The 21666-nt window shown below is 56.4% G+C and overlaps 1 protein-coding gene across 1 annotated transcript in view; it reads right to left on the bottom strand.

Moving 5' to 3' along the window:
* Positions 1 to 21666, bottom strand: part of LOC138378900 (uncharacterized) — a 162857-nt gene that overhangs the window by 47863 nt on the left and 93328 nt on the right. The window contains exons 11-12 of the mRNA XM_069464211.1: positions 16410 to 16493; positions 7943 to 8026 (exon numbers count right to left, since the gene is read on the bottom strand). Of these exons, the coding sequence (XP_069320312.1) occupies positions 7943 to 8026; positions 16410 to 16493 (168 nt within the window). The remainder of the gene's footprint in view (positions 1 to 7942; positions 8027 to 16409; positions 16494 to 21666) is intronic.

Here is a 21666-nt window from a genome sequence, read left to right as displayed (position 1 = left end):
TGTTTTGTGAAGGCAGCAACGCGCCAGAGGGCATTCCGTATGAGCCTTGTGGGTTCAGAGAGAAGGCCGAGAGCAGACAAACTTCCACACTGTCGTTCATTTGCACAAGCCACCGGAAGCAAACACACAGGGAAAACACTGACAGCTACCTGTCACTTTAGGGACGGAGGGTAAGAGGGGCAGACGACAAACGGACAAGTTGGCATTGGACATCACACAATGGAGAGGGCTACGTCTTTAACCGGGAGAAATCTCTATCCACAGTGGTACGACCAAGGTTGTCATGGGAGAAAGAAAATGGAAAAGGAAAAGGGAAAGGGAAAACGTACACCTATTTAAGGAAGAGACTTTGAGTGTGTACCCACGCATGAATGAGTGCACGAATGAGTGTGTGGGGTGAGTGGACGGCACAGCCACACTCCCATGTAGAGTGTGCCAGGAGGGGCTGCAGAACCAAAGGCCCTGTCCGACGTCACCTACCCGTCTAGAGCCACTGGGTTCTCCTCCCGAGCCTGGGAAACCCCAAACTGGTCTACTCAATGGGGAGTGACCACCTGAGTCCCCGGAGCTGACCCAGGGCCACATCCTTCCAGTCTGGTCCCTCCCGTGGCCCCTGTCAATTCCTGCTGCCCCCACAGTGGCCTAGGACTGCTCCTTCTCTGGACTAATCCGAAGGCAGTTTGCCCCTGGAACGGGCTTGGCTTGGTGCCTGGGGGCGAATCCTGGCTCCCTGAGGACAGAATACAGGTAATGGCTGCAGCCTAAGAGGGGAAAAATCCAGACACGCAGCCCACGTCAGGGTATGAGTCAAGACTGCCTCAAGAGCAACCCTCCTGCTCAAGAGGAACCCTGTAATACCCACAGGTGTGACCAGAAAACTGGGTACCTCATCATAGTACATTCTGGCTGGAAGCTTATGAGGGGATGACATATCAATGGATAAAGCCATACACCCACACCTTTTTTTGTTGTTGTTGTTGAGACAGAGTCTGACTTTGTTGCCCAGGCTACAGTGAGTGCCGTGGCGTCAGCTTAGCTCACAGCAACCTCAGACTCCTCGGCTTAAGCGATCCTACTTGCCTCAGCCTCCCGAGTAGCTGGGACTACAGGCATGCGCCACTATGCCCGGCTAATTTTTTCTATATAGATTTTTAGGTGTCCATATAATGTCTTTCCATTTTTAGTAGAGACGGGGTCTCGCTCAGGCTGGTCTAGAACTCCTGACCTTGAGCAATCCACCCGCCTCGGCCTCCCAGAGTGCTAGGATTACAGGCGTGAGCCACCGCGCCCGGCCTACCCACACCTTTTGATAAACATTTTCACACATTTATATTCCACACCTGGAGCCTGAAAAAAAAGGCACCCCCATTCCCTCAACACCTGAAAAAGGACTGGACCCTTAGGGCTTTGAATCCATTTTGGGCATCCTTTGGTGTTTTTTCACCTAGAAAGGGTGGAGGGAGAGGCCGAGGAGGCCAAACTGTAGGCATTTCTGGAGCAACAGTGCCCCCAAGCGGAATCTCTTTGAGTGCTGCTTCCAGCTAGTCTCTGTGTATAGTGACGCCAGGCCTCTGAGAGGAGGAAGGGCAGGTTTGGGCAAATCGGGGAATTCTGGGGCTGCGCCTTAGGACTGCACTGGGTGACTCCAGGTTTACTGAGCAAGAGAAGGAGCCAGGCTCGGCTACCAGTGAGCCCCTGGCCGCTAGGCCTGCCAGGCTCGGGAGGCCGTGGAGTCCAGTCCTCGGTGGCCGCCATGTTTGGGAACCTGGAGCTGAAACGACTACAGGGGCTTTGCCGCTGGATCCTTGCTGCTGGTACAGGGGCCACATTAAAGGACCACGAGGGACAGAGTCCTGGCAGTCAGGGCCACCGGGAAATCAGGACCTAATGGACCCTTTGGAAAACCTAGGCCCAGCTAAGGAAAGAGGAGGGGCCGGCACCTGTAATAGCGTCGTGGACCCTCCTTCCCTAGATATGGAAGGGTAAAATGGAGAGTGGGGAATAAGTTACGGGGAGTGGCCTGGAAAGAAAAAAAAAAAAAGAAAAAAAAAAAAAAGAATTTTCTGTATCTTTAGAACTTTCCCCACCCTGTTTGGGAGATGCAGCCTGCCAGGTTAAGACTTTTGTTAAGAGAAATAACTGCCAGGTGGTGGTGGAGGTGGCAGAGGTCGCCAGGTGGGCTGAGGGCAAGTACCCAGGCTTTGCCTTTAGCACAGATGGGAGGATTAGCATAGTTAAGTACAGTAATTGCCTGAAGCTGAGAAAATGATCCCATTTTTATTTTATCTTATTTTATTTTTTCAGCATATTGCAGGGGTTGAAATGTTTAGGTTACATGTATTTACTGCCTTTGTCCCGCCCAAATCAGAGCTTTAGGCGGGTGCATACCCCAGACAGTGCCCACCCGCTCCCACTAGGTGTGGATGGAGACCATCCATTAAAAGCTCTGTGCTTCTGCTCACGTTTAGCAAGATGTGGATTTTGATATGATAGAGTCTGCCTTTTTCCTCCCCTTGCTGCCCAAGGAAGTGAATCTCTTCCCCCATGCCTGAAGGACTTGTCCTCGTTCTTCCGATCCCACCTCCTGGACAAGTGCTGAGTTTCCGGGATCACAGCCACAATGTCAGGGGCAGTCTCTTGCAGACAGGATCAAGTCCCTGATTACTGGGTACTAAAACAAAGCGAGGAAAGGTAACACACGCGCACGGCAGTTCAATCTTGGTGATTTCCTATCGCTCCTGTCGAAGAAAGTCTGGGTCACACAGCACACACCGTGCCATGCTGCGCACGTTCTCCTGTTGTACAGAGCCTGGCGGCACCCACTGGGGACCCACAGGCCACGTCGGCCCTTATGCTCTGTAGCTGGGTGACCTGGTCCGCATCGGTCATGCCCTATAGTGGGGAAACATTCCAGAGATGCCCTGATCCTTCCCCTCCACTGATAGGAGCCCGTTTATCTCCTCGGGAAAGCCACATGCCTTCACACATACGGAGGTCTGTGTTCTGTGGGCCCGGCTGTCCCATAGCGTGGGCCCGGGCCAATGGAGCACACAGAGACCGCCACACTCACAGCTTTGGGTGGGGGCGTGAGCGGATCCTGTAGGTTGACATCCTGACCAGTGGATTAGCGGAGACAGAGGTCAGTTGTCCGGAAAGGCTCTGCACACATGAGTCTGTGGAGCAGGACTTCAGGAAAGTCCAGACTGTGAATTACCGGGGCAAAAGGAATGGTCTTTAGAAACCATCCAGTAGGTACGAAAGAAAACAAGTGCCGTGCTGGGCCTTGAGGCTTCCTACGATGACCTTGCCTAGCACCGACCAGGCAGCAGAGCTGCAGGCAGGTGGGAACTGGCAAACGGCACGACCCACAACAGTGGCCATCCAGTAGCAGGCCATAGGTAGTAAAGGTCTGGGAGAAAGTCCTGTGTGCCCAGCACTATTCACATCGTTTCTGGCCTCGGCAGGGCTGGCGGATGGGGTGAATCTGGGAAACTCGAGGAGGAAGGGGGCTGGGGCAAAGCAGCACGGGGACAAAAGGTGGGGAGACCATCACTGAACCCAACAGTGGTGACATATACACAGGGTCACCCAACCTGAATGCTTGCAAGTACCTGGGCAAGCACAGGGAGGACACCAGGACAGGTAGAGGAAACCAGGAGACAAGGGATATTTTGGGGCATTGCCTTAAGGCTCCCAGGAATTTTAGGCAACCTAGCCTAGCAAGGAGAAGTCTGCAGAGGCTCAGACGATTGCTCCCTTGGCAATGAGTCTGGGAACACGAAGACTAGGCCCCTGCAAGAATACACTCGCTGACACCTTGCAGTCAGTATGGCAACAGGCAAAGAGCAGAAGGGAACATTCCACACCCCCATTCTGTGGCACCCCAGTGCGGGCTTCCCATAGTCCCGCCCTGATAGGGCAGCCACCAGGCTCTGGTGCTGCGGCTTCTCGTACGGGATGCGCCAGGCATCTGGCTGTCCACCTAGGCCTGCGGCCTGTCCCTGGTGCTTGAGGGTTAATCCACCACGAGCCACGCTTCCCCCAGGCCTCCAGAGAGAGCTCTGATATGTCCGGGGTCCCGTCCCCTGTCCCTGCTGGACCCCGACCGCACTGCCAAGTCACTCCTCCCCAGGAAACCCCAGGCAAGGCTCCGTGGGAGCGCCAAACAACATCCCCTAAATGGCAGTGTTCCACCACGAATGCCCACCTGCCCTTCCCCCAGGTCCACTCCCTCCGCCCTTTGCTCAGGACAAAACGCCAACCGCTGTCCCATCTGGCTCCACCATGGCGGATGCCACCCTCTTGCCCATTTTGAGGAGGAGCCATCCCACTGCCCTGAGCCCGGCCTCACGGGAGGTCCCCTTCACATGTCTTCCTGACCAAACGGCAAGAGTTCACCTGTGATCCCCCTAGCCGTGCCCCCGAACCTACCCAAGCCCTACCTACAGGGTGACCACAGGGGCCTCTTGAGCCCTCAGAGACAAGTTCCAGACTGGGCACAGGGTTGGATCCCACCCCACTCCCTGCCAGCCAGGAAATATTCTCAATTGTGCACTCTCACAGGTCACTCAAAGGCCATCTCGACCAACAGGTCCAGGGCGACCGGTGTCCCCTCAGCCCGTGAAAGGGAGCAAAGAATCAAAAGAAACTGCGACTCCCTGACGGTGGGCATGAGCAGCGGGCCCTTCTCGCTGTGGCCACCCACGGTCGTTCAGGCATGCGGAGGTCAGACAGGACCAGAGGCCAGGCGCCACCCCTAAGACACTTGTTCTCCTTGCGCATAGCCTAGGTCCATGTCGGGACAGCTCCCACCGGGAGGCTTCCGGCGCAAAACACTTAAGAGCTGTGTGTGCTTCTGCGGACTCATGTGTGTTATGTGAAACAATTAAGGCAGAATGAATGCGACTTCTTTCTTGGGAGTGTATATCCTCACGGACAACTTGTCATTGGCTTGCCTAGTCTGATTGGAAAACAGAACACCCCCAATACATGTTCAAAAATCACACTGCCCAGGAACACCACTCTGTCAATTAGGCACAGTAAATAGAAGGAACAGTGTCCAGCTCAGCTGCAGCTTCTGTGCCCATCACCCCTCCTTGCTCCCCAAAAACCTGTGCGGCATTCGCCACAGCAACCTGTTTTCTCCAGTCTCTCTCTTTCTCTCTCCTCACCCCCATCTGCTCACTCCCTCTCCCGGTCATCCTTTATCCCATGCCCCACTCTCACTGCCCGTGTGTGTGCACGTCTGCAACTGCGCACCCTCTGTTTTCTCCAGGACCACACCTAAAGTGACTGCCCCCAGATCAGGACAGAGGCAATCGAATGTGTCAGAAATCGTCCCAGCACACCGAGAGCTGTCAGGACAGATGCAAAAGAGCCCAAGCGCCCGTGCCACCACCTCCAGGCATGGATGGGGCTGCCTCAGCCAACAAAGCTACCCCGAAAACCCCATCCTTGATCGCCAAAGCCAACGTCGGGTAACTGACACTTGGAGGTTATCCCCTTCGTCCTGGGAAAGTGGCACACACACACACACCATCCAAACTGTGTTTGGGTGGAACTTTCTTCACAGTCAAGGTGCACACGAGCACCCAAGTGTACACGTGTCCACCACAGGGTATCCCTGGAGTCTGGTGGCAGGGAGGGACATCTCCCCTTTAGGACCTTTGCAACCTTTTTGACTCCAAGGAGGACACCCTTCTCCCAAAAAGTCAGGCCTTGGAGGCCGAACACCTCACTCTGCCTGGATTCGCTCCCTCCCTTGAGAAAGACATCCCACCCGTGACCCCCAGGAGGGTCCCCTGGGTCCCTTCCCACTCTTCAATTCTACAAAGTGGGGTTGAGCAAAACCTGCTTGGGAAAGCACCTCTCGTCCATGGAAAACTGGTTCTTCAAGTTCTAGGAAGGAGAAGAAAACACAGGAAAATGGCCAGGGCCTCTGCCTTTCTAGATGGGTTCCTGCAAAGGGCCATGTACTCCAACCTCTATCCCTGGAATCCAAGCCTGACCCAGCCTGAGGCTCCCCGTGGGGCCATGTAAGGACGTGGAGCTGAATGCAAGGGTGAAGGCGCCGGGGCCCACCACCCTTCGCGATGCTGCCAGAGCCTGCTCTGCCTGTGGCTCCTGCCACGCAGCAGTCTCTGCCTGGGCCAGACCCAAGGGCTCCGTCCTTCTGGACGCTCTTGGCTTCCCGCACTTCGGCAGGCCTAGCGGACACCCTTCCTGTCCCGTGGAAACCCAGAGCCTCCCCTGTCCCAAGCTTGCCACCGTAGCCATCTGTCCACTCCTGATGACAGACCAAAGACCCGAGTATCCCCAGAGCACACTATTGGGGCGGTGCAAGGCCCCAAGCACAGACGACAACCGGGGGATGGGCAGAGCTCTAACACCAGGCCTGGTGGCTGGGGACATGATCAGGACAGGGAGGGGGAGCAGGGCTGCACCGTAGGGCAAGTGGCTTGGGGCTGGCTTTGCATCAGTGGTCGCCTCAATGGCCAGACTGGATATGGGCCCCGCCGGGTGCCCCACGGCCTGGCTCTGCCCGTCTGCCTTCTTCCCTGGCCGGACAAGGAACATCTCAGCCCTGCCCACCACGGCCGCCAATGGCTGCTGAGAGCCTGGGCTGGGAGCAGGCCCTCACAGGGGTGCACCGTGGACAAGGGGCCACCTGGGCCGGTCCGCCCCTTGCTCCTAAGGGAAGGGGCACCAGGCAAACTGCCCACAGCCCTGGGTCCCGAGCTCTGAGCCCTGGGCCCGGGCTCCCCGGCGCAGGCTCCCGCTGGTCCCGCCCAGACATGGCCGCCACCAGGCTCCGGAGCCGGGGCTTCCTGTACAGGGCCCGCCAGGCGTCTGCCTGACGGCCTCGGCCTGCCGCCTCTCCCCGGCGCTTCCACGGCCCGACCCGCCACGGGGCACGCTTCCCCCAGGCCTCCAGAGAGAGAGCCCTGGTCTGTCCGGGGTCCCGTCCCCTGTCCCTGCTGGACCTCGACTGCACTCCCAAGCCACTCCTCCCCCGGAAACCCCAGGCAAGGCTTCGCGGGAGCCAAACAAGTTCCTCTGGGTGGCAGCGTTGCACCACGAATGCCCACCTGCCCTTCCCCCAGGTCCACTCCCTCCGCCCTTTGCTGAGGAAAATACGCCAACCGCTGTGCAATCTGGCTCCAACACGGCGGATGCCACCCTCTTGCCCATTTTGAGGAGGAGCCAAGTCACTGCCCTGAGCCTGGCCTCCCTGGCGTCCCCTTCGCCTGCCTGCCTGACCAAAGGGGAAGAAGAGTTCTCCTTCAGTCCCCCTAGCAATGCGCCCGAACCTACCCAAAATCCCTACCTACGCTTTCCCCACTGGGCCCGCTTGAGCCCTCAGGGACAAGATCCACACGGGGCACAGGGTTAGATCCAATCTCAGCCTTTGTCGGCCAGGAAACATTCTGACGTGGGCACTCTCACAGGTCACTGAAAGGCCAGGTCGACCACCATGTCGAGGGTGACCAGTGTCCCAGAGGTGCCTGGCAGGGAGCAAGGAGGCAGGACACACCCTAAGCCCTGGACGGAGGGCTCTGCTCACGCTGGCAGCCCCGGGGCCTATAGGCATGGCCACGTCAGACAGGACCACAGCCAGGTGCCACTCCCAAGACACTGTTCTCCTCATGCCAGCCCTCGGTCCATCTCCAGACAGCTCCTACCTGGAGGCTTGCTGTGCAAAACACACAGAGGTGTGCGTGCTTCTGCGCATTCGAGTACGTTAGGCCGGATGTGGACAAGGACAAGGACGAGGCAGAACTGTTTACATTTTCTCGCCGATAAATGGGGTACGTGTAGTCTAATAGATATCTATTACTGTGTCAGCACTGATCAAAAAGGGGAGTACCCCAAACCCACGCAAAACCGCCAATTGCCCGGGAAGACTTCTCTGAAGTGGCCATGGGCCATGTTTCCCCCTTACCTTTAGCTCTGTATCTGCAGGTGGCCCCGTCCTTCGTCCTGGTGGGACACCGTGTTGACTCCAATCCCACTCATCCCCAGGAAGCTGCAAAAAAGGAGGTCACGGAATTGGTAAAGACAATTCTCTAGGGTCAGCTTTGACTTCTACAGAAATTAGAGAGTGAAAACCGACCCTACGCGTTTCTTGGCAATTGCATGAAAGCATTTCGGGCTGTAGTCAAGAAGCAGCGCTCCCGCAACTATATATCTTGAAATAAGGGAGACCTTACTCTTGGCTTTCTGTTCGGTGACAACTGCAACCAGCCAACCTTGGGCGTCTATCCTCTCACAACTTCTGTCCTCGTATTTGTTCTGTGTGACTATGGAATTAGACGCCAAAAGATCCAAGTGAGGCTGTTTCCTCCACCCCATGTTGATGGACTGAGAGACCCTCGAGGGACCGGCAGCTCATCTGGCTAGAGAAGGCATGGGAAGCAGGTATGTCCAGTCTGGCTGCACACAGATCCACCACATTGACTTTCCAGGGACGACGGCAAATCATTCTTGGGGGTGGCTGCGTCTCAGCGTACTCAGCAGCTGGTTTCAGGGCAGACACAGACACTGCTCCGTGCACCTGTCAGTCACACACCCTCGCCCTGTCAGAACTGGGACTTACTACCCACATCAAGGCCAGATCTCTTTCAAAGAAAAGAAGACGGGAAGAAGGAAAACAAGAACCAGGTGTCCAAAATGAAGAGACATGGTAAACTAACGATCCTGCTGCTATCAGGAAGACACTTGGGCAGCCCAGGCATTTGTAACAGGGGAAATGGACAGGATCTGGCTGGATGTCGAGTCTGCACACACGTGCAAAGGCCAAGGGACGCGTGTTCTGTGAAGGCAGCAACGCGCCAGAGGGCATTCCGTATGAGCCTTGTGGGTTCAGAGAGAAGGCCGAGAGCAGACGAACTTCCACACTGTCGTTCATTTGCACAAGCCACCGGAAGCAAACACACAGGGAAAAAAATGACAGCTACCTGTCACCTTAGGGACGGAGGGTAAGAGGGGCAGACGACAAACGGACATGTTGGCATTGGACATCACACAATGGAGAGGGCTACGTCTTTAACCGGGAGAAATCTCTATCCACAGTGGTACGACCAAGGTTGTCATGGGAGAAAGAAAATGGAAAAGGAAAAGGGAAAGGGAAAAACGTACACCTATTTAAGGAAGAGACTTTGCGTGTGTACCCACGCATGAATGAGTGCACGAATGAGTGTGTGGGGTGAGTGGACGGCACAGCCACACTCCCATGTAGAGTGTGCCAGGAGGGGCTGCAGAACCAAAGGCCCTGTCCGACGTCACCTACCCGTCTAGAGCCACCGGGCTCTCCTCCCGAGCCTGGGAAACCCCAAACTGGTCTACTCAATGGGGAGTGACTACCTGAGTCCCCGGAGCTGACCCAGGGCCACATCCTTCCAGTCTGGTCCCTCCCGTGGCCCCTGTCAATTCCTGCTGCCCCCACAGTGCCCTAGGACTGCTCCTTCTCTGGACCGATCCGAAGGCACTTTGCCCCTGCAATGGGCTTGGCTTGGCGCCTGGGGCCGAGTCCTGGCTCCCTGAGGACAGAATACAGGTAATGGCTGCAGCCTAAGAGGGGAAATCCAGACACTCAGCCCACGTCAGGGTATGAGTCAAGACTGCCTCAAGAGCAACCCTCCTGCTCAAGAGGAACCCTGTAATACCCACAGGTGTGACCAGAAAACTGGGTACCTCATCATAGTACATTCTGGCTGGAAGCTCATGAGGGGATGACATATCAATGGATAAAGCCATACACCCACACCTTTTGATAAACATTTTCACACATTTATATTCCACACCTGGAGCCTGAAAAAAAAGGCACCCCCATTCCCTCAACACCTGAAAAGAATAGACTGGACCCTTAGGGCTTTGAATCCATTTTGGGCATCCTTTGGTGTTTTTTCACCTAGAAAGGGTGGAGGGAGAGGCCGAGGAGGCCAAACTGTAGGCATTTCTGGAGCAACAGTGCCCCCAAGCGGAATCTCTTTGAGTGCTGCTTCCAGCTAGTCTCTGTGTATAGTGACGCGAGGCCTCTGAGAGGAGGAAGGGCAGGTTTGGGCAAATCGGGGAATTCTGGGGCTGCGCCTTAGGACTGCACTGGGTGGCTCCAGGTTTACTGAGCAAGAGAAGGAGCCAGGCTCGGCTACCAGTGAGCCCCTGGCCGCTAGGCCTGCCAGGCTCGGGAGGCCGTGGAGTCCAGTCCTCGGTGGCCGCCATGTTTGGGAACCTGGAGCTGAAACGACTACAGGGGCTTTGCCGCTGGATCCTTGCTGCTGGTACAGGGGCCACATTAAAGGACCACGAGGGACAGAGTCCTGGCAGTCAGGGCCACCGGGAAATCAGGACCTAATGGACCCTTTGGAAAACCTAGGCCCAGCTAAGGAAAGAGGAGGGGCCGGCACCTGTAATAGCGTCGTGGAACCTCCTTCCCTAGATATGGAAGGGTAAAATGGAGAGTGGGGAATAAGTTACGGGGAGTGGCCTGGAAAGAAAAAAAAAAAAAAAAGAATTTTCTGTATCTTTAGAACTTTCCCCACCCTGTTTGGGAGATGCAGCCTGCCAGGTTAAGTCTTTTGTTAAGAGAAATAACTGCCAGGTGGTGGTGGAGGTGGCAGAGGTCGCCAGGTGGGCTGAGGGCAAGTACCCAGGCTTTGCCTTTAGCACAGATGGGAGGATTAGCATAGTTAAGTACAGTAATTGCCTGAAGCTGAGAAAATGATCCCATTTTTATTTTATCTTATTTTATTTTTTCAGCATATTGCAGGGGTTGAAATGTTTAGGTTACATGTATTTACTGCCTTTGTCCCGCCCAAATCAGAGCTTTAGGCGGGTGCATACCCCAGACAGTGCCCACCCGCACCCACTAGGTGTGGATGGAGACCATCCATTAAAAGCTCTGTGTTTCTGCTCACGTTTAGCAAGATGTGGATTTTGATATGATAGAGTCTGCCTTTTTCCTCCCCTTGCTGCCCAAGGAAGTGAATCTCTTCCCCCATGCCTGAAGGACTTGTCCTCGTTCTTCCGATCCCACCTCCTGGACAAGTGCTGAGTTTCCGGTATCACAGCCACAATGTCAGGGGCAGTCTCTTGCAGACAGGATCAAGTCCCTGATTACTGGGTACTAAAACAAAGCGAGGAAAGGTAACACGCGCGCACGGCAGTTCAATCTTGGTGATTTCCTATCGCTCCTGTCGAAGAAAGTCTGGGTCACACAGCACACACCGTGCCATGCTGCGCACGTTCTCCTGTTGTACAGAGCCTGGCGGCACCCACTGGGGACCCACAGGCCACGTCGGCCCTTATGCTCTGTAGCTGGGTGACCTGGTCCGCATCGGTCATGCCCTATAGTGGGGGAACATTCCAGAGATGCCCTGATCCTTCCCCTCCACTGATAGGAGCCCGTTTATCTCCTCGGGAAAGCCACATGCCTTCACACATACGGAGGTCTGTGTTCTGTGGGCCCGGCTGTCCCAGAGCGTGGGCCCGGGCCAATGGAGCACACAGAGACCGCCACACTCACAGCTTTGGGTGGGGGCGTGAGCGGATCCTGTAGGTTGACATCCTGACCAGTGGATTAGCGGAGACAGAGGTCAGTTGTCCGGAAAGGCTCTGCACACATGAGTCTGTGGAGCAGGACTTCGGGAAAGTCGAGACTGTGAATTACCGGGGCAAAAGGAATGGTCTTTAGAAACCATCCAGTAGGTACGAAAGAAAACAAGTGCCGTGCTGGGCCTTGAGGCTTCCTACGATGACCTTGCCTAGCACCGACCAGGCAGCAGAGCTGCAGGCAGGTGGGAACTGGCAAACGGCACGACCCACAGCAGTGGCCGTCCAGTAGCAGGCCATAGGTAGTAAAGGTCTGGGAGAAAGTCCTGTGTGCCCAGCACTATTCACATCGTTTCTGGCCTCGGGAGGGCTGGCCAGATGGGGTGAATCTGGGAAACTCGAGGAGGAAGGGGGCTGGGGCAAAGCAGCACGGGGAAAACAGGTGGGGAGACCATCACTGAACCCAACAGTGGTGACATATACACAGGGTCACCCAACCTGAATGCTTGCAAGTACCTGGGCAAGCACAGGGAGGACACCAGGACAGGTAGAGGAAACCAGGAGACAAGGGATATTTTGGGGCATTGCCTTAAGGCTCCCAGGAATTTTAGGCAACCTAGCCTAGCAAGGAGAAGTCTGCAGAGGCTCAGACGATTGCTCCCTTGGCAATGAGTCTGGGAACACGAAGACTAGGCCCCTGCAAGAATACACTCGCTGACACCTTGCAGTCAGTATGGCAACAGGCAAAGAGCAGAAGGGAACATTCCACACCCCCATTCTGTGGCACCCCAGTGCGGGCTTCCCATAGTCCCGCCCTGATAGGGCAGCCACCAGGCTCTGGTGCTGCGGCTTCTCGTACGGGATGCGCCAGGCATCTGGCTGTCCACCTAGGCCTGCGGCCTGTCCCTGGTGCTTGAGGGTTAACCCACCACGAGCCACGCTTCCCCCAGGCCTCCAGAGAGAGCTCTGATATGTCCGGGGTCCCGTCCCCTGTCCCTGCTGGACCCCGACCGCACTGCCAAGTCACTCCTCCCCAGGAAACCCCAGGCAAGGCTCCGTGGGAGCGCCAAACAACTTCCCCTAAATGGCAGTGTTCCACCACGAATGCCCACCTGCCCTTCCCCCAGGTCCACTCCCTCCGCCCTTTGCTCAGGACAAAACGCCAACCGCTGTCCCATCTGGCTCCACCATGGCGGATGCCACCCTCTTGCCCATTTTGAGGAGGAGCCATCCCACTGCCCTGAGCCCGGCCTCACGGGAGGTCCCCTTCACCTGACTTCCTGACCAAACGGCAAGAGTTCACCTGCGATCCCCCTAGCCGTGCCCCCGAACCTACCCAAGCCCTACCTACAGGGTGACCACAGGGGCCTCTTGAGCCCTCAGAGACAAGTTCCAGACTGGGCACAGGGTTGGATCCCACCCCACTCCCTGCCAGCCAGGAAATATTCTCAATTGTGCACTCTCACAGGTCACTCAAAGGCCATCTCGACCAACAGGTCCAGGGCGTCCGGTGTCCCCTCAGCCCGTGAAAGGGAGCAAAGAATCAAAAGAAACTGCGACTCCCTGACGGTGGGCATGAGCAGCGGGCCCTTCTCGCTGTGGCCACCCACGGTCGTTCAGGCATGCGGAGGTCAGACAGGACCAGAGGCCAGGCGCCACCCCTAAGACACTTGTTCTCCTTGCGCATAGCCTAGGTCCATGTCGGGACAGCTCCCACCGGGAGGCTTCCGGCGCAAAACACTTAAGAGCTGTGTGTGCTTCTGCGGACTCATGTGTGTTATGGGAAACAATTAAGGCAGAATGAATGCGACTTCTTTCTTGGGAGTGTATATCCTCACGGACAACTTGTCATTGGCTTGCCTAGTCTGATTGGAAAACAGAACACCCCCAATACATGTTCAAAAATCACACTGCCCAGGAACACCACTCTGTCAATTAGGCACAGTAAATAGAAGGAACAGTGTCCAGCTCAGCTGCAGCTTCTGTGCCCATCACCCCTCCTTGCTCCCCAAAAACCTGTGCGGCATTCGCCACAGCAACCTGTTTTCTCCAGTCTCTCTCTTTCTCTCTCCTCACCCCCATCTGCTCACTCCCTCTCCCGGTCATCCTTTATCCCATGCCCCACTCTCACTGCCCGTGTGTGTGCACGTCTGCAACTGCGCACCCTCTGTTTTCTCCAGGACCACACCTAAAGTGACTGCCCCCAGATCAGGACAGAGGCAATCGAATGTGTCAGAAATCGTCCCAGCACACCGAGAGCTGTCAGGACAGATGCAAAAGAGCCCAAGCGCCCGTGCCACCACCTCCAGGCATGAATGGGGCTGCCTCAGCCAACAAAGCTACCCCGAAAACCCCATCCTTGATCGCCAAAGCCAACGTCGGGTAACTGACACTTGGAGGTTATCCCCTTCGTCCTGGGAAAGTGGCACACACACACACACACACACACACACCATCCAAACTGTGTTTGGGTGGAACTTTCTTCACAGTCAAGGTGCACACGAGCACCCAAGTGTACACGTGTCCACCACAGGGTATCCCTGGAGTCTGGTGGCAGGGAGGGACATCTCCCCTTTAGGACCTTTGCAACCTTTTTGACTCCAAGGAGGACACCCTTCTCCCAAAAAGTCAGGCCTTGGAGGCCGAACACCTCACTCTGCCTGGATTCGCTCCCTCCCTTGAGAAAGACATCCCACCCGTGACCCCCAGGAGGGTCCCCTGGGTCCCTTCCCACTCTTCAATTCTACAAAGTGGGGTTGAGCAAAACCTGCTTGGGAAAGCACCTCTCGTCCATGGAAAACTGGTTCTTCAAGTTCTAGGAAGGAGAAGAAAACACAGGAAAATGGCCAGGGCCTCTGCCTTTCTAGATGGGTTCCTGCAAAGGGCCATGTACTCCAACCTCTATCCCTGGAATCCAAGCCTGACCCAGCCTGAGGCTCCCCGTGGGGCCATGTAAGGACGTGGAGCTGAATGCAAGGGTGAAGGCGCCGGGGCCCACCACCCTTCGCGATGCTGCCAGAGCCTGCTCTGCCTGTGGCTCCTGCCACGCAGCAGTCTCTGCCTGGGCCAGACCCAAGGGCTCCGTCCTTCTGGACGCTCTTGGCTTCCCGCACTTCGGCAGGCCTAGCGGACACCCTTCCTGTCCCGTGGAAACCCAGAGCCTCCCCTGTCCCAAGCTTGCCACCGTAGCCATCTGTCCACTCCTGATGACAGACCAAAGACCCGAGTATCCCCAGAGCACACTATTGGGGCGGTGCAAGGCCCCAAGCACAGACGACAACCGGGGGATGGGCAGAGCTCTAACACCAGGCCTGGTGGCTGGGGACATGATCAGGACAGGGAGGGGGAGCAGGGCTGCACCGTAGGGCAAGTGGCTTGGGGCTGGCTTTGCATCAGTGGTCGCCTCAATGGCCAGACTGGATATGGGCCCCGCCGGGTGCCCCACGGCCTGGCTCTGCCCGTCTGCCTTCTTCCCTGGCCGGACAAGGAACATCTCAGCCCTGCCCACCACGGCCGCCAATGGCTGCTGAGAGCCTGGGCTGGGAGCAGGCCTTCACAGGGGTGCACCGTGGACAAGGGGCCACCTGGGCCGGTCCGCCCCTTGCTCCTAAGGGAAGGGGCACCAGGCAAACTGCCCACAGCCCTGGGTCCCGAGCTCTGAGCCCTGGGGCCGGGTTCCCCGGCGCAGGCTCCCGCTGGTCCCGCCCAGACATGGCCGCCACCAGGCTCCGGAGCCGGGGCTTCCTGTACAGGGCCCGCCAGGCGTCTGCCTGACGGCCTCGGCCTGCCGCCTCTCCCCGGCGCTTCCACGGCCCGACCCGCCACGGGGCACGCTTCCCCCAGGCCTCCAGAGAGAGAGCCCTGGTCTGTCCGGGGTCCCGTCCCCTGTCCCTGCTGGACCTCGACTGCACTCCCAAGCCACTCCTCCCCCGGAAACCCCAGGCAAGGCTTCGCGGGAGCCAAACAAGTTCCTCTGGGTGGCAGCGTTGCACCACGAATGCCCACCTGCCCTTCCCCCAGGTCCACTCCCTCCGCCCTTTGCTGAGGAAAATACGCCAACCGCTGTGCAATCTGGCTCCAACACGGCGGATGCCACCCTCTTGCCCATTTTGAGGAGGAGCCAAGCCACTGCCCTGAGCCTGGCCTCCCTGGCGTCCCCTTCGCCTGCCTGCCTGACCAAAGGGGAAGAAGAGTTCTCCTTCAGTCCCCCTAGCAATGCGCCCGAACCTACCCAAAATCCCTACCTACGCTTTCCCCACTGGGCCTGCTTGAGCCCTCAGGGACAAGATCCACACGGGGCACAGGGTTAGATCCAATCTCAGCCTTTGTCGGCCAGGAAACATTCTGACGTGGGCACTCTCACAGGTCACTGAAAGGCCAGGTCGACCACCATGTCGAGGGTGACCAGTGTCCCAGAGGTGCCTGGCAGGGAGCAAGGAGGCAGGACACACCCTAAGCCCTGGACGGAGGGCTCTGCTCACGCTGGCAGCCCCGGGGCCTATAGGCATGGCCACGTCAGACAGGACCACAGCCAGGTGCCACTCCCAAGACACTGTTCTCCTCATGCCAGCCCTCGGTCCATCTCCAGACAGCTCCTACCTGGAGGCTTGCTGTGCAAAACACACAGAGGTGTGCGTGCTTCTGCGCATTCGAGTACGTTAGGCCGGATGTGGACAAGGACAAGGACGAGGCAGAACTGTTTACATTTTCTCGCCGATAAATGGGGTACGTGTAGTCTAATAGATATCTATTACTGTGTCAGCACTGATCAAAAAGGGGAGTACCCCAAACCCACGCAAAACCGCCAATTGCCCGGGAAGACTTCTCTGAAGTGGCCATGGGCCATGTTTCCCCCTTACCTTTAGCTCTGTATCTGCAGGTGGCCCCGTCCTTCGTCCTGGTGGGACACCGTGTTGACTCCAATCCCACTCATCCCCAGGAAGCTGCAAAAAAGGAGGTCACGGAATTGGTAAAGACAATTCTCTAGGGTCAGCTTTGACTTCTACAGAAATTAGAGAGTGAAAACCGACCCTACGCGTTTCTTGGCAATTGCATGAAAGCATTTCGGGCTGTAGTCAAGAAGCAGCGCTCCCGCAACTATATATCTTGAAATAAGGGAGACCTTACTCTTGGCTTTCTGTTCGGTGACAACTGCAACCAGCCAACCTTGGGCGTCTATCCTCTCACAACTTCTGTCCTCGTATTTGTTCTGTGTGACTATGGAATTAGACGCCAAAAGATCCAAGTGAGGCTGTTTCCTCCACCCCATATTGATGGACTGAGAGACCCTCGAGGGACCGGCAGCTCATCTGGCTAGAGAAGGCATGGGAAGCAGGTATGTCCAGTCTGGCTGCACACAGATCCACCACATTGACTTTCCAGGGACGACGGCAAATCATTCTTGGGGGTGGCTGCGTCTCAGCGTACTCAGCAGCTGGTTTCAGGGCAGACACAGACACTGCTCCGTGCACCTGTCAGTCACACACCCTCGCCCTGTCAGAACTGGGACTTACTACCCACATCAAGGCCAGATCTCTTTCAAAGAAAAGAAGACGGGAAGAAGGAAAACAAGAACCAGGTGTCCAAAATGAAGAGACATGGTAAACTAACGATCCTGCTGCTATCAGGAAGACACTTGGGCAGCCCAGGCATTTGTAACAGGGGAAATGGACAGGATCTGGCTGGATGTCGAGTCTGCACACACGTGCAAAGGCCAAGGGACGCGTGTTCTGTGAAGGCAGCAACGCGCCAGAGGGCATTCCGTATGAGCCTTGTGGGTTCAGAGAGAAGGCCGAGAGCAGACGAACTTCCACACTGTCGTTCATTTGCACAAGCCACCGGAAGCAAACACACAGGGAAAAAAATGACAGCTACCTGTCACCTTAGGGACGGAGGGTAAGAGGGGCAGACGACAAACGGACATGTTGGCATTGGACATCACACAATGGAGAGGGCTACGTCTTTAACCGGGAGAAATCTCTATCCACAGTGGTACGACCAAGGTTGTCATGGGAGAAAGAAAATGGAAAAGGAAAAGGGAAAGGGAAAAACGTACACCTATTTAAGGAAGAGACTTTGCGTGTGTACCCACGCATGAATGAGTGCACGAATGAGTGTGTGGGGTGAGTGGACGGCACAGCCACACTCCCATGTAGAGTGTGCCAGGAGGGGCTGCAGAACCAAAGGCCCTGTCCGACGTCACCTACCCGTCTAGAGCCACCGGGCTCTCCTCCCGAGCCTGGGAAACCCCAAACTGGTCTACTCAATGGGGAGTGACTACCTGAGTCCCCGGAGCTGACCCAGGGCCACATCCTTCCAGTCTGGTCCCTCCCGTGGCCCCTGTCAATTCCTGCTGCCCCCACAGTGCCCTAGGACTGCTCCTTCTCTGGACCGATCCGAAGGCAGTTTGCCCCTGGAATGGGCTTGGCTTGGCGCCTGGGGCCGAGTCCTGGCTCCCTGAGGACAGAATACAGGTAATGGCTGCAGCCTAAGAGGGGAAATCCAGACACTCAGCCCACGTCAGGGTATGAGTCAAGACTGCCTCAAGAGCAACCCTCCTGCTCAAGAGGAACCCTGTAATACCCACAGGTGTGACCAGAAAACTGGGTACCTCATCATAGTACATTCTGGCTGGAAGCTCATGAGGGGATGACATATCAATGGATAAAGCCATACACCCACACCTTTTGATAAACATTTTCACACATTTATATTCCACACCTGGAGCCTGAAAAAAAAGGCACCCCCATTCCCTCAACACCTGAAAAGAATAGACTGGACCCTTAGGGCTTTGAATCCATTTTGGGCATCCTTTGGTGTTTTTTCACCTAGAAAGGGTGGAGGGAGAGGCCGAGGAGGCCAAACTGTAGGCATTTCTGGAGCAACAGTGCCCCCAAGCGGAATCTCTTTGAGTGCTGCTTCCAGCTAGTCTCTGTGTATAGTGACGCCAGGCCTCTGAGAGGAGGAAGGGCAGGTTTGGGCAAATCGGGGAATTCTGGGGCTGCGCCTTAGGACTGCACTGGGTGACTCCAGGTTTACTGAGCAAGAGAAGGAGCCAGGCTCGGCTACCAGTGAGCCCCTGGCCGCTAGGCCTGCCAGGCTCGGGAGGCCGTGGAGTCCAGTCCTCGGTGGCCGCCATGTTTGGGAACCTGGAGCTGAAACGACTACAGGGGCTTTGCCGCTGGATCCTTGCTGCTGGTACAGGGGCCACATTAAAGGACCACGAGGGACAGAGTCCTGGCAGTCAGGGCCACCGGGAAATCAGGACCTAATGGACCCTTTGGAAAACCTAGGCCCAGCTAAGGAAAGAGGAGGGGCCGGCACCTGTAATAGCGTCGTGGACCCTCCTTCCCTAGATATGGAAGGGTAAAATGGAGAGTGGGGAATAAGTTACGGGGAGTGGCCTGGAAAGAAAAAAAAAAAAGAAAAAAAAAAAAAGAATTTTCTGTATCTTTAGAACTTTCCCCACCCTGTTTGGGAGATGCAGCCTGCCAGGTTAAGACTTTTGTTAAGAGAAATAACTGCCAGGTGGTGGTGGAGGTGGCAGAGGTCGCCAGGTGGGCTGAGGGCAAGTACCCAGGCTTTGCCTTTAGCACAGATGGGAGGATTAGCATAGTTAAGTACAGTAATTGCCTGAAGCTGAGAAAATGATCCCATTTTTATTTTATCTTATTTTATTTTTTCAGCATATTGCAGGGGTTGAAATGTTTAGGTTACACGTATTTACTGCCTTTGTCCCGCCCAAATCAGAGCTTTAGGCGGGTGCATACCCCAGACAGTGCCCACCCGCTCCCACTAGGTGTGGATGGAGACCATCCATTAAAAGCTCTGTGCTTCTGCTCACGTTTAGCAAGATGTGGATTTTGATATGATAGAGTCTGCCTTTTTCCTCCCCTTGCTGCCCAAGGAAGTGAATCTCTTCCCCCATGCCTGAAGGACTTGTCCTCGTTCTTCCGATCCCACCTCCTGGACAAGTGCCGAGTTTCCGGGATCACAGCCACAATGTCAGGGGCAGTCTCTTGCAGACAGGATCAAGTCCCTGATTACTGGGTACTAAAACAAAGCGAGGAAAGGTAACACACGCGCACGGCAGTTCAATCTTGGTGATTTCCTATCGCTCCTGTCGAAGAAAGTCTGGGTCACACAGCACACACCGTGCCATGCTGCGCACGTTCTCCTGTTGTACAGAGCCTGGCGGCACCCACTGGGGACCCACAGGCCACGTCGGCCCTTATGCTCTGTAGCTGGGTGACCTGGTCCGCATCGGTCATGCCCTATAGTGGGGAAACATTCCAGAGATGCCCTGATCCTTCCCCTCCACTGATAGGAGCCCGTTTATCTCCTCGGGAAAGCCACATGCCTTCACACATACGGAGGTCTGTGTTCTGTGGGCCCGGCTGTCCCATAGCGTGGGCCCGGGCCAATGGAGCACACAGAGACCGCCACACTCACAGCTTTGGGTGGGGGCGTGAGCGGATCCTGTAGGTTGACATCCTGACCAGTGGATTAGCGGAGACAGAGGTCAGTTGTCCGGAAAGGCTCTGCACACATGAGTCTGTGGAGCAGGACTTCAGGAAAGTCGAGACTGTGAATTACCGGGGCAAAAGGAATGGTCTTTAGAAACCATCCAGTAGGTACGAAAGAAAACAAGTGCCGTGCTGGGCCTTGAGGCTTCCTACGATGACCTTGCCTAGCACCGACCAGGCAGCAGAGCTGCAGGCAGGTGGGAACTGGCAAACGGCACGACCCACAACAGTGGCCATCCAGTAGCAGGCCATAGGTAGTAAAGGTCTGGGAGAAAGTCCTGTGTGCCCAGCACTATTCACATCGTTTCTGGCCTCGGCAGGGCTGGCGGATGGGGTGAATCTGGGAAACTCGAGGAGGAAGGGGGCTGGGGCAAAGCAGCACGGGGACAAAAGGTGGGGAGACCATCACTGAACCCAACAGTGGTGACATATACACAGGGTCACCCAACCTGAATGCTTGCAAGTACCTGGGCAAGCACAGGGAGGACACCAGGACAGGTAGAGGAAACCAGGAGACAAGGGATATTTTGGGGCATTGCCTTAAGGCTCCCAGGAATTTTAGGCAACCTAGCCTAGCAAGGAGAAGTCTGCAGAGGCTCAGACGATTGCTCCCTTGGCAATGAGTCTGGGAACACGAAGACTAGGCCCCTGCAAGAATACACTCGCTGACACCTTGCAGTCAGTATGGCAACAGGCAAAGAGCAGAAGGGAACATTCCACACCCCCATTCTGTGGCACCCCAGTGCGGGCTTCCCATAGTCCCGCCCTGATAGGGCAGCCACCAGGCTCTGGTGCTGCGGCTTCTCGTACGGGATGCGCCAGGCATCTGGCTGTCCACCTAGGCCTGCGGCCTGTCCCTGGTGCTTGAGGGTTAATCCACCACGAGCCACGCTTCCCCCAGGCCTCCAGAGAGAGCTCTGATATGTCCGGGGTCCCGTCCCCTGTCCCTGCTGGACCCCGACCGCACTGCCAAGTCACTCCTCCCCAGGAAACCCCAGGCAAGGCTCCGTGGGAGCGCCAAACAACTTCCCCTAAATGGCAGTGTTCCACCACGAATGCCCACCTGCCCTTCCCCCAGGTCCACTCCCTCTGCCCTTTGCTCAGGACAAAACGCCAACCGCTGTCCCATCTGGCTCCACCATGGCGGATGCCACCCTCTTGCCCATTTTGAGGAGGAGCCATCCCACTGCCCTGAGCCCGGCCTCACGGGAGGTCCCCTTCACCTGACTTCCTGACCAAACGGCAAGAGTTCACCTGCGATCCCCCTAGCCGTGCCCCCGAACCTACCCAAGCCCTACCTACAGGGTGACCACAGGGGCCTCTTGAGCCCTCAGAGACAAGTTCCAGACTGGGCACAGGGTTGGATCCCACCCCACTCCCTGCCAGCCAGGAAATATTCTCAATTGTGCACTCTCACAGGTCACTCAAAGGCCATCTCGACCAACAGGTCCAGGGCGTCCGGTGTCCCCTCAGCCCGTGAAAGGGAGCAAAGAATCAAAAGAAACTGCGACTCCCTGACGGTGGGCATGAGCAGCGGGCCCTTCTCGCTGTGGCCACCCACGGTCGTTCAGGCATGCGGAGGTCAGACAGG

This window comes from Eulemur rufifrons, chromosome 30 (assembly GCF_041146395.1).
Source record: "Eulemur rufifrons isolate Redbay chromosome 30, OSU_ERuf_1, whole genome shotgun sequence".
NCBI lineage: Eukaryota > Metazoa > Chordata > Mammalia > Primates > Lemuridae > Eulemur > Eulemur rufifrons.
The sequence above is the reverse complement of the archived record's forward strand: the minus strand, read 5'-3'. Positions and strand labels throughout refer to the sequence as shown.